General features: G+C 43.8%; 2 protein-coding genes across 6 annotated transcripts in view; both read left to right on the forward strand.

The window, feature by feature from the left end:
* Positions 1–1,538: 1,538 nt before the first annotated feature.
* On the forward strand, positions 1,539–4,874 carry LOC106938199 (nucleotide exchange factor SIL1-like; the record flags this gene model as incomplete). The annotated part of the gene is given in 11 exon segments (XM_015020103.1): positions 1,539–1,701; positions 2,041–2,146; positions 2,249–2,333; positions 2,410–2,496; positions 2,624–2,719; positions 2,835–2,956; positions 3,051–3,147; positions 3,217–3,381; positions 3,872–4,036; positions 4,144–4,338; positions 4,340–4,874. Coding segments are annotated over 11 exon segments (1,311 nt in total), but the record flags the coding sequence as incomplete, so codon positions are not given.
* Positions 4,875–4,993: 119 nt separating this feature from the next.
* uvssa (UV-stimulated scaffold protein A) overlaps positions 4,994–11,179 on the forward strand; it is a 61,036-nt gene continuing 54,850 nt past the window's right edge. For 4 of the 5 annotated variants that reach the window (XM_015020105.1, XM_015020107.1, XM_015020106.1 and 1 more), the window contains exons 1-7: positions 4,994–6,069; positions 6,813–6,930; positions 8,555–8,708; positions 8,795–8,971; positions 9,893–10,013; positions 10,088–10,492; positions 10,579–10,688. In XM_015020105.1, coding sequence (XP_014875591.1) covers positions 6,821–6,930; positions 8,555–8,708; positions 8,795–8,971; positions 9,893–10,013; positions 10,088–10,492; positions 10,579–10,688 — 1,077 coding nt within the window. In that variant the 5' untranslated portion in view covers positions 4,994–6,069; positions 6,813–6,820. The remainder of the gene's footprint in view (positions 6,070–6,812; positions 6,931–8,554; positions 8,709–8,794; positions 8,972–9,892; positions 10,014–10,087; positions 10,493–10,578; positions 10,689–11,179) is intronic. The other variant, XM_015020109.1, reaches the window with a different exon arrangement.

The raw sequence follows: 11,179 nt of genomic DNA on the forward strand, positions 1-11,179 counted from the left end.
TCTTTTTTCATTTGAAGGCTTCTCCTTGAAGCTGAAGATCAAGTTTTTGTGTTTTTTTCATACTAAGCCAATAGAGCATCAATATATCAATAATGTCTGTTATTTAAGTTCTCCTCTTGATGATAGTTAAAGAAATGCTTAAATTAAGTAACACATTTCAGCCTTCAAAAATAACTTTCCTTGTTTTAAGTGTTGGCATATTCATAGGATCAGACAAAATCAGAAACCAAACAAAAAAATCATGTAAAGGATCAGATTATGAAATGAATGTGCAACACTGCCTGAACCACAGTCATGTTTTATCATTAGGCTTGTAAAGTATCATCAATACTGTGAAAAGTTAATGAACCGTGTTAAATTAAGATCCCTTGTAATATATTCCATTCATGTAATTAAAGACATTAATTACATGTCTTCAATTACATTAATTATTTTGTCTCAAACCAAAACCTGTAAATTATGATTATGAGAAATGTTAACTTTAGGCATTATTACCTTGGATCAACAATTACACATAGAACTAGATTCTTTTTTATTCTGTCAATCTGTTCTAACCAGCTTTAAGCAGTTCCATAATTGCTCATTTGTAAATCCTAATTTAGACCAATTGAAAGTTAGTTGTTTATTTTATATTTGGTGAGTTGGAACCATGTCTGATTTATTTTTGTCAAAAAAGTTTTTTTTATGAATATAGTTTTTGTTTGATTTGTATTTAATTTCTCATAATCACTGTAGAAAAGTTGGCGTTTTAGACCCCTTGTAGCAAAATGTTTCCCTGAGGCAACAAACCCAAATCCGGTTCCGGGAGGGGTCGGGGTCCGATTTTATGATTGATATGTAATTAGGGACCAACAAGCTCCCAAAAGAATGCAGAAAAATATTTTTCCCCCCAAAAAATAAAAAAGTCATGCCATAGAGGGTTAATTAACACAAAGCTTTAGCCTGTTATAGCCGCAGGAGAGAAACTTGATGTGTGAATCAAACATAAACTGGAGATGTGCTTTTATTTTGAAAAGAGAGCGCCATAACTTGTACTGTCGCTGGCTTTACTGCCATTTCCACATGGAGATGACATCAATACCATGACTGTGTGTGACTGACTACATGAACTTCTGTGTGGACAGCACCATCCCCACCAGAACAGTGAGATGCTTTTCCATTAACAAATCCTGGATCACCAGTGACCTAAATTAACTTTTAAACAAGAAAAAAAAAGAGCTTTTAGGGAACAAGACAGAGCGTTGTTGTGGAGAATACAGAAGCAGCTCAAAGTCAAGATTACAGACAGCAAGGAGAAGCTGGAGAATAAACTGCAGAATAAATTTAAACTGTTTCACATATGAATTAAATAAAGAATTTATTGTAATAATAAAGACATTGAAACCTTTTTCCCCCACTATCTGACATGAAATCAGATTGAGTTGTTCCTGTTTTTGGTCACTTAGGATTACCAAAATGAGTTCTAATTTCTTAAATGCCACAATAAGTAGTTTTTCGTATTATTTATTCAGACATAATTGGGTATTACTAAATGATGATTCTACATTTCTTACCTGTGTCTACAGTTTGAAGGTGCCTTAACCGTGGTGAACACTGAAGGAGGAGGGGGTGCTGATGAAGAGGAGGAGGTGACAGTTGATGACGATGATGGGGTTTTTGAGGTTGTTCAGCCTAATGAACAGTGGCAAACACTGAAACCAGGTGAAGTAACCACGTCTGTTCAGCTGCTTTTAGCACGTGAAGCACTCTTTAAAACGCACATACGTCAAAAATAACTTAATATTTGTACAAAGTATAATGAGATTCTGTTAATTATGCAGGAATGCCAGAAAGCATAACCTGAAATATAGATTATTACATTATATTTGGTCTTTGACCATCCAAGCATTCATTGTCTTCTCGTAAATGTCAACTGTCCATACAAACATAGGCGACTCAGTCTGTGTCTGTTTGACCAATGGCCACTGAGTCATAACATTGTTGGCTCTGTGTGTGTGTGTGCGTGCGTGCGTGCGTGCGTGTGCGCGCGTGTGAACTCAGGCCAGGCTGTCCCAGCAGGCTCCCATGTGAGGCTGAACCTGCAGACCGGTGAGAGGGAGGTCAGGCTGGGGGAAGAACAACTCAAGTACTGGACCCAGCAGCACAGGTGGGTTCCTGCTAGCACATATGCATTCAGGAAATGCTTTCCTCAAGACTGAAGAGCAGTGGTCAAAGATCAGCGATAGAAATGGTCATTCTGTGGTGGCAGGGAAGAGGAAAAGAGCTGGTCCTCCATTGATCCCGATGAGGTGAAGCGGGCCATGAAGAAGATCAAGGAGGACCAGAGCAGTCAGGTAGTGAGGCGCTGCAGAGCGCGCCGTACTGACCGGGTTCTGCTCAGCACCGTCACAACCCTTACTGTGTCTGCAGGACTCTGCGCCGTCTGCGTTCCGGCCACTGGACGAGTTAAAGAAGGACATGGCTGAGCTGGACCTGCTGGTGGAGACGGATGTCCAGGTACACTCTGTAGTCAGCCTTCTTGTTCACTGCTGGAAGTCTTGCTCTCTCTCGTTGGCTCCCAACTGAAGATCAGATGATAGATCAGTTTATTCCCTTCATCTCATGCTGTTTCCTGTGTTTGCAGATCATGAGGCGCCTGCTGGATCAGTTCAACAGCAGCAACTCCACTGCGGAGCAGAAGCTGAGCATCCTGCAGGAGCTGGAGTACCTGGTGCATCAGGTAGCATGGCACATTCCCCATGAGCTCACTGCATGTTATCATGTTAACCTGCATGTTGGTGTGTGTGTGTGTGTGTGTGTGTGTGCGCGCGTGTGCGCACGTGTGTGTGTTTTAGGTGGATAACGCTCAAACCCTGTGTGCGATGGGGGGCCTGAGCTTCATCCTGCAGGGTATGAACAGCTCTGATGTCCGACTCCAGGAGAACTCTGCCCTGGTCCTGGGCTCCGCTGTGGCCAGGTGCTGAGCCGGACTCATGCCTCCATTCTCAGCACATCTTAGGACGAAATTGGGTTCAGCTTTTTGCTTTGATGCATCTGTGTTGGTCCTGCAGTAACCCGGTGGTCCAAGTCCAAGCAGTGGAGGGGGGGGCTCTGCAGACCCTTCTAACAACGCTTGCCACCACTCAGCCACTCAACGTCAAGAAGAAGGTAGCTTCCTGCCTGCACACCCCGCCATCCATACAGAGAACATTTAAATTTATGGTTCTGTGATTTTAGGTCTTGTTTGCACTAGCATGCCTCCTGCGTCACTTCCCCTACGCACAGCGCCACTTCCTGTCCCATGGTGGGCTGCAGATTCTATCGGAGCTCTTCAGGGCAGACGCTGGTGGAATCCTGCGAACACGCATAGTCACCATGCTGTACGACATGATCAGCGAGAAGGTACAAACCAAGAAGTCATCTTTTAATAAGCATACTTTCTGCTTTCTAGTTTTATAGTAAACAGGAGCACAAATATCCAGCAGCTTTTACTGGACCTGGATGCCGTCAAACCTGCTTTTACTGAATTTATTAAACAAACATGTTTGCTCAGAAACGGATTCCCGCAGTTTTTTTTTTTGTTGCTAATGCATAATTTATGAGCAGCACCCGTTAGTCACCACATAGTGATAGTTTCAGCAAATATGTAAAAAAAGAAAAAAAATTAATAAGTCACCTACTGCAGCTTTAAGTTCTATAAGGAATAAAAATGATTGTGTCCAATCAGCCTGCTTGATATTTTTCTTCTGTATGTAGATTTTTGAAGGGGTTAAATGAAGGAGTTTGCAAATATTTCTAAAAAGGCCTCACAAAACTAGTGGTTTTTAATAAAAAAAAACAGTTCTGTAATGGTGGAGTGGCTGAATCTGGTCTCTGTGTCCTGCTCGACCAGGAGCTGATCTCCCAGGCCGGCCTGGACCCGGTCCAGGACCCGGCTCATGCTGAGCGGCTACGTCAGTACTCCCAGGTGTCCCTGCAGGAGGAGCTGATGGAGGAGGGCTGGTGCTCTCTGGTGCCCCAGCTGCTCCAGTCTACTGAGCATGACTGCAGGGAGAAGGTGGGCCGTCGACCCCCAGCCTCCACTCTTTCCCTCTGCAGCTTCAACCAACAGATCCAGTACAACCAGAGGAACTGTGTGCTTACTTGATGCCGTCTTGTTTGCAGGCTCTGCGGGCGTTGTTGGCCATGACTCCTGTGTGTCTGGATCAGTACCGCTCAGACGATGCTCTGCTGGGTTCTCTGCTCGCCCTCAGACTGCAGTACTCAGAACTAATCCAGTCAGAAATTATCCTAGGAGAAGAGACCAGCTACTTCACAGAGATTGTGGAGCTTATAGACTCTCTCCAGGTCAAAGTGAAATGACCAGGACGTCCTGCTGAAAGGAAAGTAAACACACCGTCAGGGTAAAACAACCAGTACTGGTCTAACATCCTTCACAGGTTTACGAAGTTTTTAAACATGGTCTGTGGATGCAGATCAAAGAGGAAATGCTCTCGTCTGGGATGCATTGTGTATGGCAGCGGAAAATGGTTCAGTTCATACATTTTAGACCCAGCAGGAGCTAAATCCTATGCGAGTCTGCTGCTGTAATCAGACAGAGCTCCTGTTCCAACATGAGTCCTGGCTGATGAGGATCTAAACTGACTGGTCCAACCATGACATGAAAACCTCAGTTACCTACTTTGTATCCGTTGGTGCTAGGTGTTGCTGGGCCACCCAGACAAACTAGAGCATCCGTCCATCTTCCTCCACCAAAACCAAGAGCTTCTGCCTCAAGTTTCTCTCTGGATGGTGATATTATACTCTGAAATTTGTTTCAGGGTCTAACCAAAAAATAATGAGGACTCGTCTGTTGGTAACTGAAGTGTCTTATGGAAAATATTTATTTTTATTTTTTTTTAAAAAATAAAAAGTTTAAACACTAATGTTGTGCTTTTGCCACTTTTGCAATGCACGGTGTAAAGCAGTAGAGATGTCTGGAGTGACAAATCATGGTTCTGTCTGGTAGCCTGGTTTGTGCAGAGGGGATTACGGTGTGGGGCTTTATTATTTATGTGTTTAAGTTTGGCTTGACCCGTTTCTTGCCAGTAAAAAGAACATTGATTTTATTTAGTGATTCATGTTCATGCTGCCAGTCTTGAAGAGAAGTTTGTTGTGTTAGAACTTAGTTATGCATTAGAGTGCAACCCTGGTGTTCTCATCCATCATCAGTGTCTGACCTCAAAAATCACTTCTGGAAGTATGGTAAAGACATTCCTATAAACACTCTGAAACTCTGAGTTGAGCTGTTCTATATGTGATAAACTTTATAGGTGACGAATGGGGATGGCAGAATAGTGAATATTATTAGGAACAGTTTTGAGATCACAATTTAAGACCAGCCTAAATTTGGTTTGCCAATTCAGACAGTTTCTAAAATTAGTAATTCTTTTTTTTTGTAAATATTTATTGAAGATTCAAAATCAAGTCACAAGTCACATCAGAACAAAAAAGTTATTTTTAAACTAGGCAGAAAACAAAGATAATATATAAAGTAAAGGATATGAATACTACACAAAACAGTGTGAGAGAAATAAAGAAGAAAATATTACAAATGCAAGAGGAAATTAAAATTTTTGAGCTATTAATATAGGTATAAAAATTCGGCGGTCCTTAGGGGTGTATATGCGTGCATGGTTGTTTATCCTGTCTGTCTCTGTGTTGCTCTGCAATGGATTGGCGACCTGTCCAGGGTGACTCTGCCTCCACACCGTTGACCGCTGGAGATGGGCACCATCACCCCTCGGATAAAAATTTGGCTTTAATCCTTGAAACTTCTCATTTGTGCCCGCAGTCTAAAAAAGCTGAGGTTTAACGACACTTTTATTTTGAAAAGTTAAACCGGCAGTTGTTTTTGACGGACAAAGATGGCGACGTGTTTGTTACTTCCCTCTAAAATCTGTATGAAATGATTTTATAATAATGGTATTGTGAATAGAAGAAGAGTTTTCGGCTCCGTCCTTATGAACATTATCATCCTTGTATATAAAATAACCGTTAATGTTTCCCGGAAGTAGCCGCTGTAACATTTGGACAGATTCCCAGGCATCGGTGAGTGACTGTTTACAATAGTGACTGAAGATAAAATCAGACTGTAAACGTCTCCTTGAGGTTCACGCGCACTGTTCCGTGCATTAAACAGCGCGTGTATCCACTGTCTGACTCCCCCACTGGGAGGAAACGCTAAACTATAACTAAACGGAAGGTTTGGGTTCTAGCTGATGTTGACGAAGTTGAACTTGGTTTCCAATTCTAGCGTCCAATAGCTAAAGGGCGATTCCACCTAATTTTTCACTACCTTCCGCATTTTTAATCGGCCCTAGTTTAAAACTACTACACACTTTACACTTCAAACCTGGACTGGATTATTCTCCTCTTCAAGCTGAATATTTAAAACCATGTTTGGGATTTGTGAAACCTTTTTCTGATTTGTGAAAACTCAATAAAGTTCGATTTTCACAATTTTTTTGCATCTGGATCACACTAGATCTGCTCTAATTAGGAAAGATCTTTTGCAGGGATCTGTTAAGTGAAGTTTCACAAATCAGAAAAAAGTTTCACAAATCCTAAACATGGCTTTAAATATTCTGCTATTAATTGAAAATAATCTGATCCAGGTTTGAAGTGTCTAGGTGTAGTAGTTTTTAAACTAGAGTCGATTAAAAATACGGAAGGTAGTGAAAAATTAGGTGTAATTGCCCTTTAGCTATTGGACGCTAGAATTGGAAACCAACTTCAGCTTCGTCTAGTATTGACTAGATGANCCTGAACTCTTCTCTTCTCCTCCGNGTCAGTGACAGGGATGGAGCTGTCCCAGAGGGAGCGGCTGTCCCAGCTGGTGGAAGAACTGACCACATCTGGACAGCCGCAGCTCAACCAGGACAAAGTCAAGGAGCTGAAGAAGATCTGCAAGTATGAGCCACACAGGAGAGGAGACCCTCTGGAAAGCTTTACTGACTGATTCCTCCATTTGTATTCGTCTATTTAAAACACCCACTTAATCCTCAATTCATACTAACACAGGCTTATAAAAGTTATTTATTGTTACTGGTATGTATTTGCTTTTGTAAGAGGAGTGCACTTACTGTACTGTAGAACTTAACACAACCTTCTGCTTTAGTGAGTAAAGTACAGTCCCAAGTCCAAGGGTGTAAACTTTGTGTTGCAAGTTGGTGGGGACAAGGAGGAGTGGGGGAAAGGGGGACTGGCTGATGCACCCACTTACTGGAAGGCCTTTTCTTTTTTACTGATAAGAATAATGGATATAGGGTATATGTCCTGAGCAGGCCTGTCAGATTAATAGTAACTTTCAAAAATAACCTTTTAGCAGCTGTTAAACATTCTGCAAAATATAAACATGTTAAAACCGAAGTAATCTAATTAATCTACCGTATTTTCCGGACTATAAGCCTTGTCTGTCCATTTCAGTTTTATGTTTTTGAATTTTCGTTTTGCGATCATTACGAAGGAACACTCACGGTGGTTGATTAGCTACGTAACTTAAATACCTGCTCTCCTGATTATCTGTCAGGAAATGTAGGTCGCCTTACTTTTGTGAATACTCCGAACTGCGCAGCAAGAGTTCATGTTAAGGTCATAAAAGTTAAGCTAGCATAGCAAACCTACTCTCCACTTTCTTTATATTTTAATTAAAGCTTTTTACTGATCTGTGAAATGTTATCATGCTGTCATAGTATTGACAATTAATATCAAAACTATTCGTCCCTTTTTCAGATTCTTTGCTTGATTGTGTCATTTCCCCACCACTGACATTCCTGACTCAATGTGGCGCACTGCCGCGCACTGCAAGTCTCGATGTCCAATCCACTAGATCAGTGGTGTCCAAAGTCGGTCCTCGAGGGCCGGCATCCTGCATGTTTTAGTTCTCTCCCTGGTTTAACGCACCTGGATCAAATGATGGCTCACTAGAAGGCCTAAGAAGAATACTGGCATGCTGAGAAGGTTACTACCAGCAGGGAGAGAACTACTAAAGCGTGCAGAATGCCGGCCCTTGAGGACCGACTTTGGGCACCCCTTCACTAGGTCAATGAGCAGACTCGCCATTTACGTTTTACAATACAGCACGCAGCTGCTGCCAAGTTACTGTCCGCACATAGGTGCAGCTACACAAAGAAAAAAAGTGGAGGAAATATTGGTGGGGACATGTCCACACCAGTCCTTCGGGAAGTTACGCCTATGCCCAGGTCCCACATCTCCACAGCCCGGCTAGTTCATGCAACCAGTTTATATTCCAAACCATTAGCAACTTTGTACAAAACAAGCAAGAAGAGATGTAAGAGAGTTACTGTCTGGAGTTTGCTCCAAACAATAACAATAACCTGAATGCATCTATTGGTAAAACACAGTAGTGGGAGCATCATGGTACTGCTTATCCTCAGCAGGGAAAGTGAAGTGGAGAGATGAATGGAACCTGTTAGAGACTGAGGGAGACATGAGATTGGTTAATATTTTTATTAGAAACTGTACATTGAATAAATCTGGTGCCAGTTACTGATTGGCTCTTTGTTTCTGCCAGAGCATCCAATGACTGCATAGACCATGTGTATCATTCAGTGATGACCCAGCTGAACCAAGAACACGCTGAGATCCGGCTGTCGGCCTTCCAGATAGCCAGCGAGCTCTTCTCCAGATCGCATCACTTCCGGACGCTGCTGGTTGACAACTTCCAGGTGAATCCCCCCCAACTCCCCAAACCCCAACTCCTGTTTCTGCTCCTCTAACTCCAGGCATTTGAAACGTTCTCTGTGTTCCTCAGGAGTTCTTGGAGCTGACAGTGGAGACGGACTCAGAGCAGCCCCTTCCTCCTCCTAAAGAGGTTGCCAGGAAGCTGAGGTCGCTGGCCATCCAGACGGTCCAATCCTGGCACACCTCGTACGGTTCGGCCTATAAGAAGCTGGAACTCGGCTACCACTTCCTCAAACAGGTTAAGAAGGTGAGAAAGACCTTGAGGTGTTTTACATCGCCACAGCAACACTGTCTGCTCACCGACATGCTTCCCTGGCTACTGGCTAAGTATGATTAGAGTCAGATCAGTGGAGGAGGCAAGATCAAATATGCATGTTATTTATTGACTGACTTATATATCCAAAGGCACAAACAGCATAAAATGTGTACAGCTGCACAGCTTTTTGGTACATCTCTGCCAGATCGTCCATCTACAGACTGGAGTGGTTTTCCTCATTCCTGTTTGCTAAATAATTCAGACTCAGTCAGACTAGGTGGAGAGAGAGTTGGTTGACTGAAAGTTTTGAGTCTTGCCACAGATTCTCAATTGAATTTAGGACTGGACTTTGACTAGACCATTCTAGCATATGCTTATGCATTGATTGAATTCATCCCATTGAGTCTCTGGTCATTGACCTGAGCTACATTCAGTAATTACTATGTCAGACCTCCTGTCCACTATTCTGTGTTTGTCTTTTACATGAATCCCAATAACCACACCAGGGGTCACCAACTCCAGTCCTCAAGGGCTACCATCCTGCAACTTTTAGATTCACCTCTGCTCCAAAATGTCTGAATTCCCTCACCAGCATTCATTCCTCTCTGCAATAGGCTGGAAACCAGCATTTTATTTGATCCAGGTGTGTTTGAGCAGAGACGCATCTAAAAGTTACAGGATGGTAGCCCTCGAGGACTGGAGTTGGTGACCCCTGAACTACACAATGACACCTAATTGTGCTTCTCCATGGTAACGGCATGAGGTTTTAAATCCGATGTCAGCGGGTGACAGCAGCAGCACTTTCACAACAACATGCTGCTCATATTTACCGTTTTCAGCTGGAAATGTTGCTTCTCTGGGTTAATTTACATGACAGACTCTTTTCTGGATTTTTGTTGTTTGTCTGTTCAGGTGGACTTCCAGGACGCCGAGGCCAGGACAATAACAGAGAGGAGGAGGGAGGAGGAGCGGCAGAGGAAGATGGAGCGGATCTACAAGGCCAGAGTGGAAGCAGCAACCAAGGAAATGGAGGGTAAACGCTGCATCACAAGGTGCATGCACACTTCTGAGCTGTAACGGTGATGCCTAACGCCGGCTCTGTGTCAGAATCCTACCAAGACATCGAGGCGGCGCTGACTGAGATGGAGTCCTGCATGAAGCTGCTTTTCCCTGAGTTTGGCCTGGCAGGTTCCCCAGCAGCCAACAGTGGTCCCTCAGATGGCCAGCCGGACAAAGACTGCCGGGTCGATGACGATGAGCCCTGCTGCAGTAAAAATCTGAGGGAGAGGAGAGACTGCAGGGAGGAGGAGGAGGACTCTGACACGGAAAACAGAGAGAAAAGCTGTGAAGAGAGGAAGGAGGACGAGGAGGGAAGGACGAAAGCAGAGATGGAGGAAGACGGAGAAGGAGCGGAGGAAAGTAGCCAAGAAGAGTCGGATGAAGAAGACTCCTTCATCAGGAACTCTGGGCTCATCTCTCACACCTACAGCCTGGACGTGAGCCTCAGTTCTGGTGGGTCCGGTGGGATTATCTAGTCCTGATGAAGCAGCAGGAACAAGTCAGACCCTCTGACGGTTTCCTCCATGTTCTCCCCTCAGTTCTTCATGTGAAGGAGACAGAAGACAACGAGCCAGTGGTTTCCACCATGATGGAGCTCCACAAGGTGATCAGCTCCAAACACCTCCCTGCTGTCCAAGGCTGGGTCCAGGTCAGGCTGGCACACATGCATGCACGCACGCACGCACGCACACACACAGGCCTCTGTGGCGACCAGCAGCACTTTAAAACACAGGAGTTTATACTAGAGGTGAGCCGATCGATTGGCCACCGATCATAATCGGCCGATTTCCGTGAAAAAGTGTATGATCAGTGATGACCGATCACGGTCTCTTGTTGCCAATCACACAAACTGATCACCTGCATCTCATTTCGCAGCCTGCCTGTGCAGCTGGTCTCCTCTTTCCTTCACACTGCGCAAACGCGCAGCAACAAATCCTAAGTGATGTGGAACTATAACGCACTGAGTGAATGGGGAAGTTTGCGTGTTGCAGCGGAAAATTGAAGCACGTGGGGTGAAGCACGTTAAAATGCATCAACACGACGAATCTAATATGGCATAAAAACAATGTAATACTTGACGGAGTTTGGCTATATCGAGGCTCACTCCAGTAAAAAAGGACATTTGGAGCGATCAGACAG

Source organism: Poecilia latipinna, unplaced genomic scaffold (assembly GCF_001443285.1).
Source record: "Poecilia latipinna isolate Pla-1442-1.1 unplaced genomic scaffold, P_latipinna-1.0 Scaffold2532, whole genome shotgun sequence".
In the NCBI taxonomy this organism is placed as follows: Eukaryota; Metazoa; Chordata; class Actinopteri; order Cyprinodontiformes; family Poeciliidae; genus Poecilia; species Poecilia latipinna.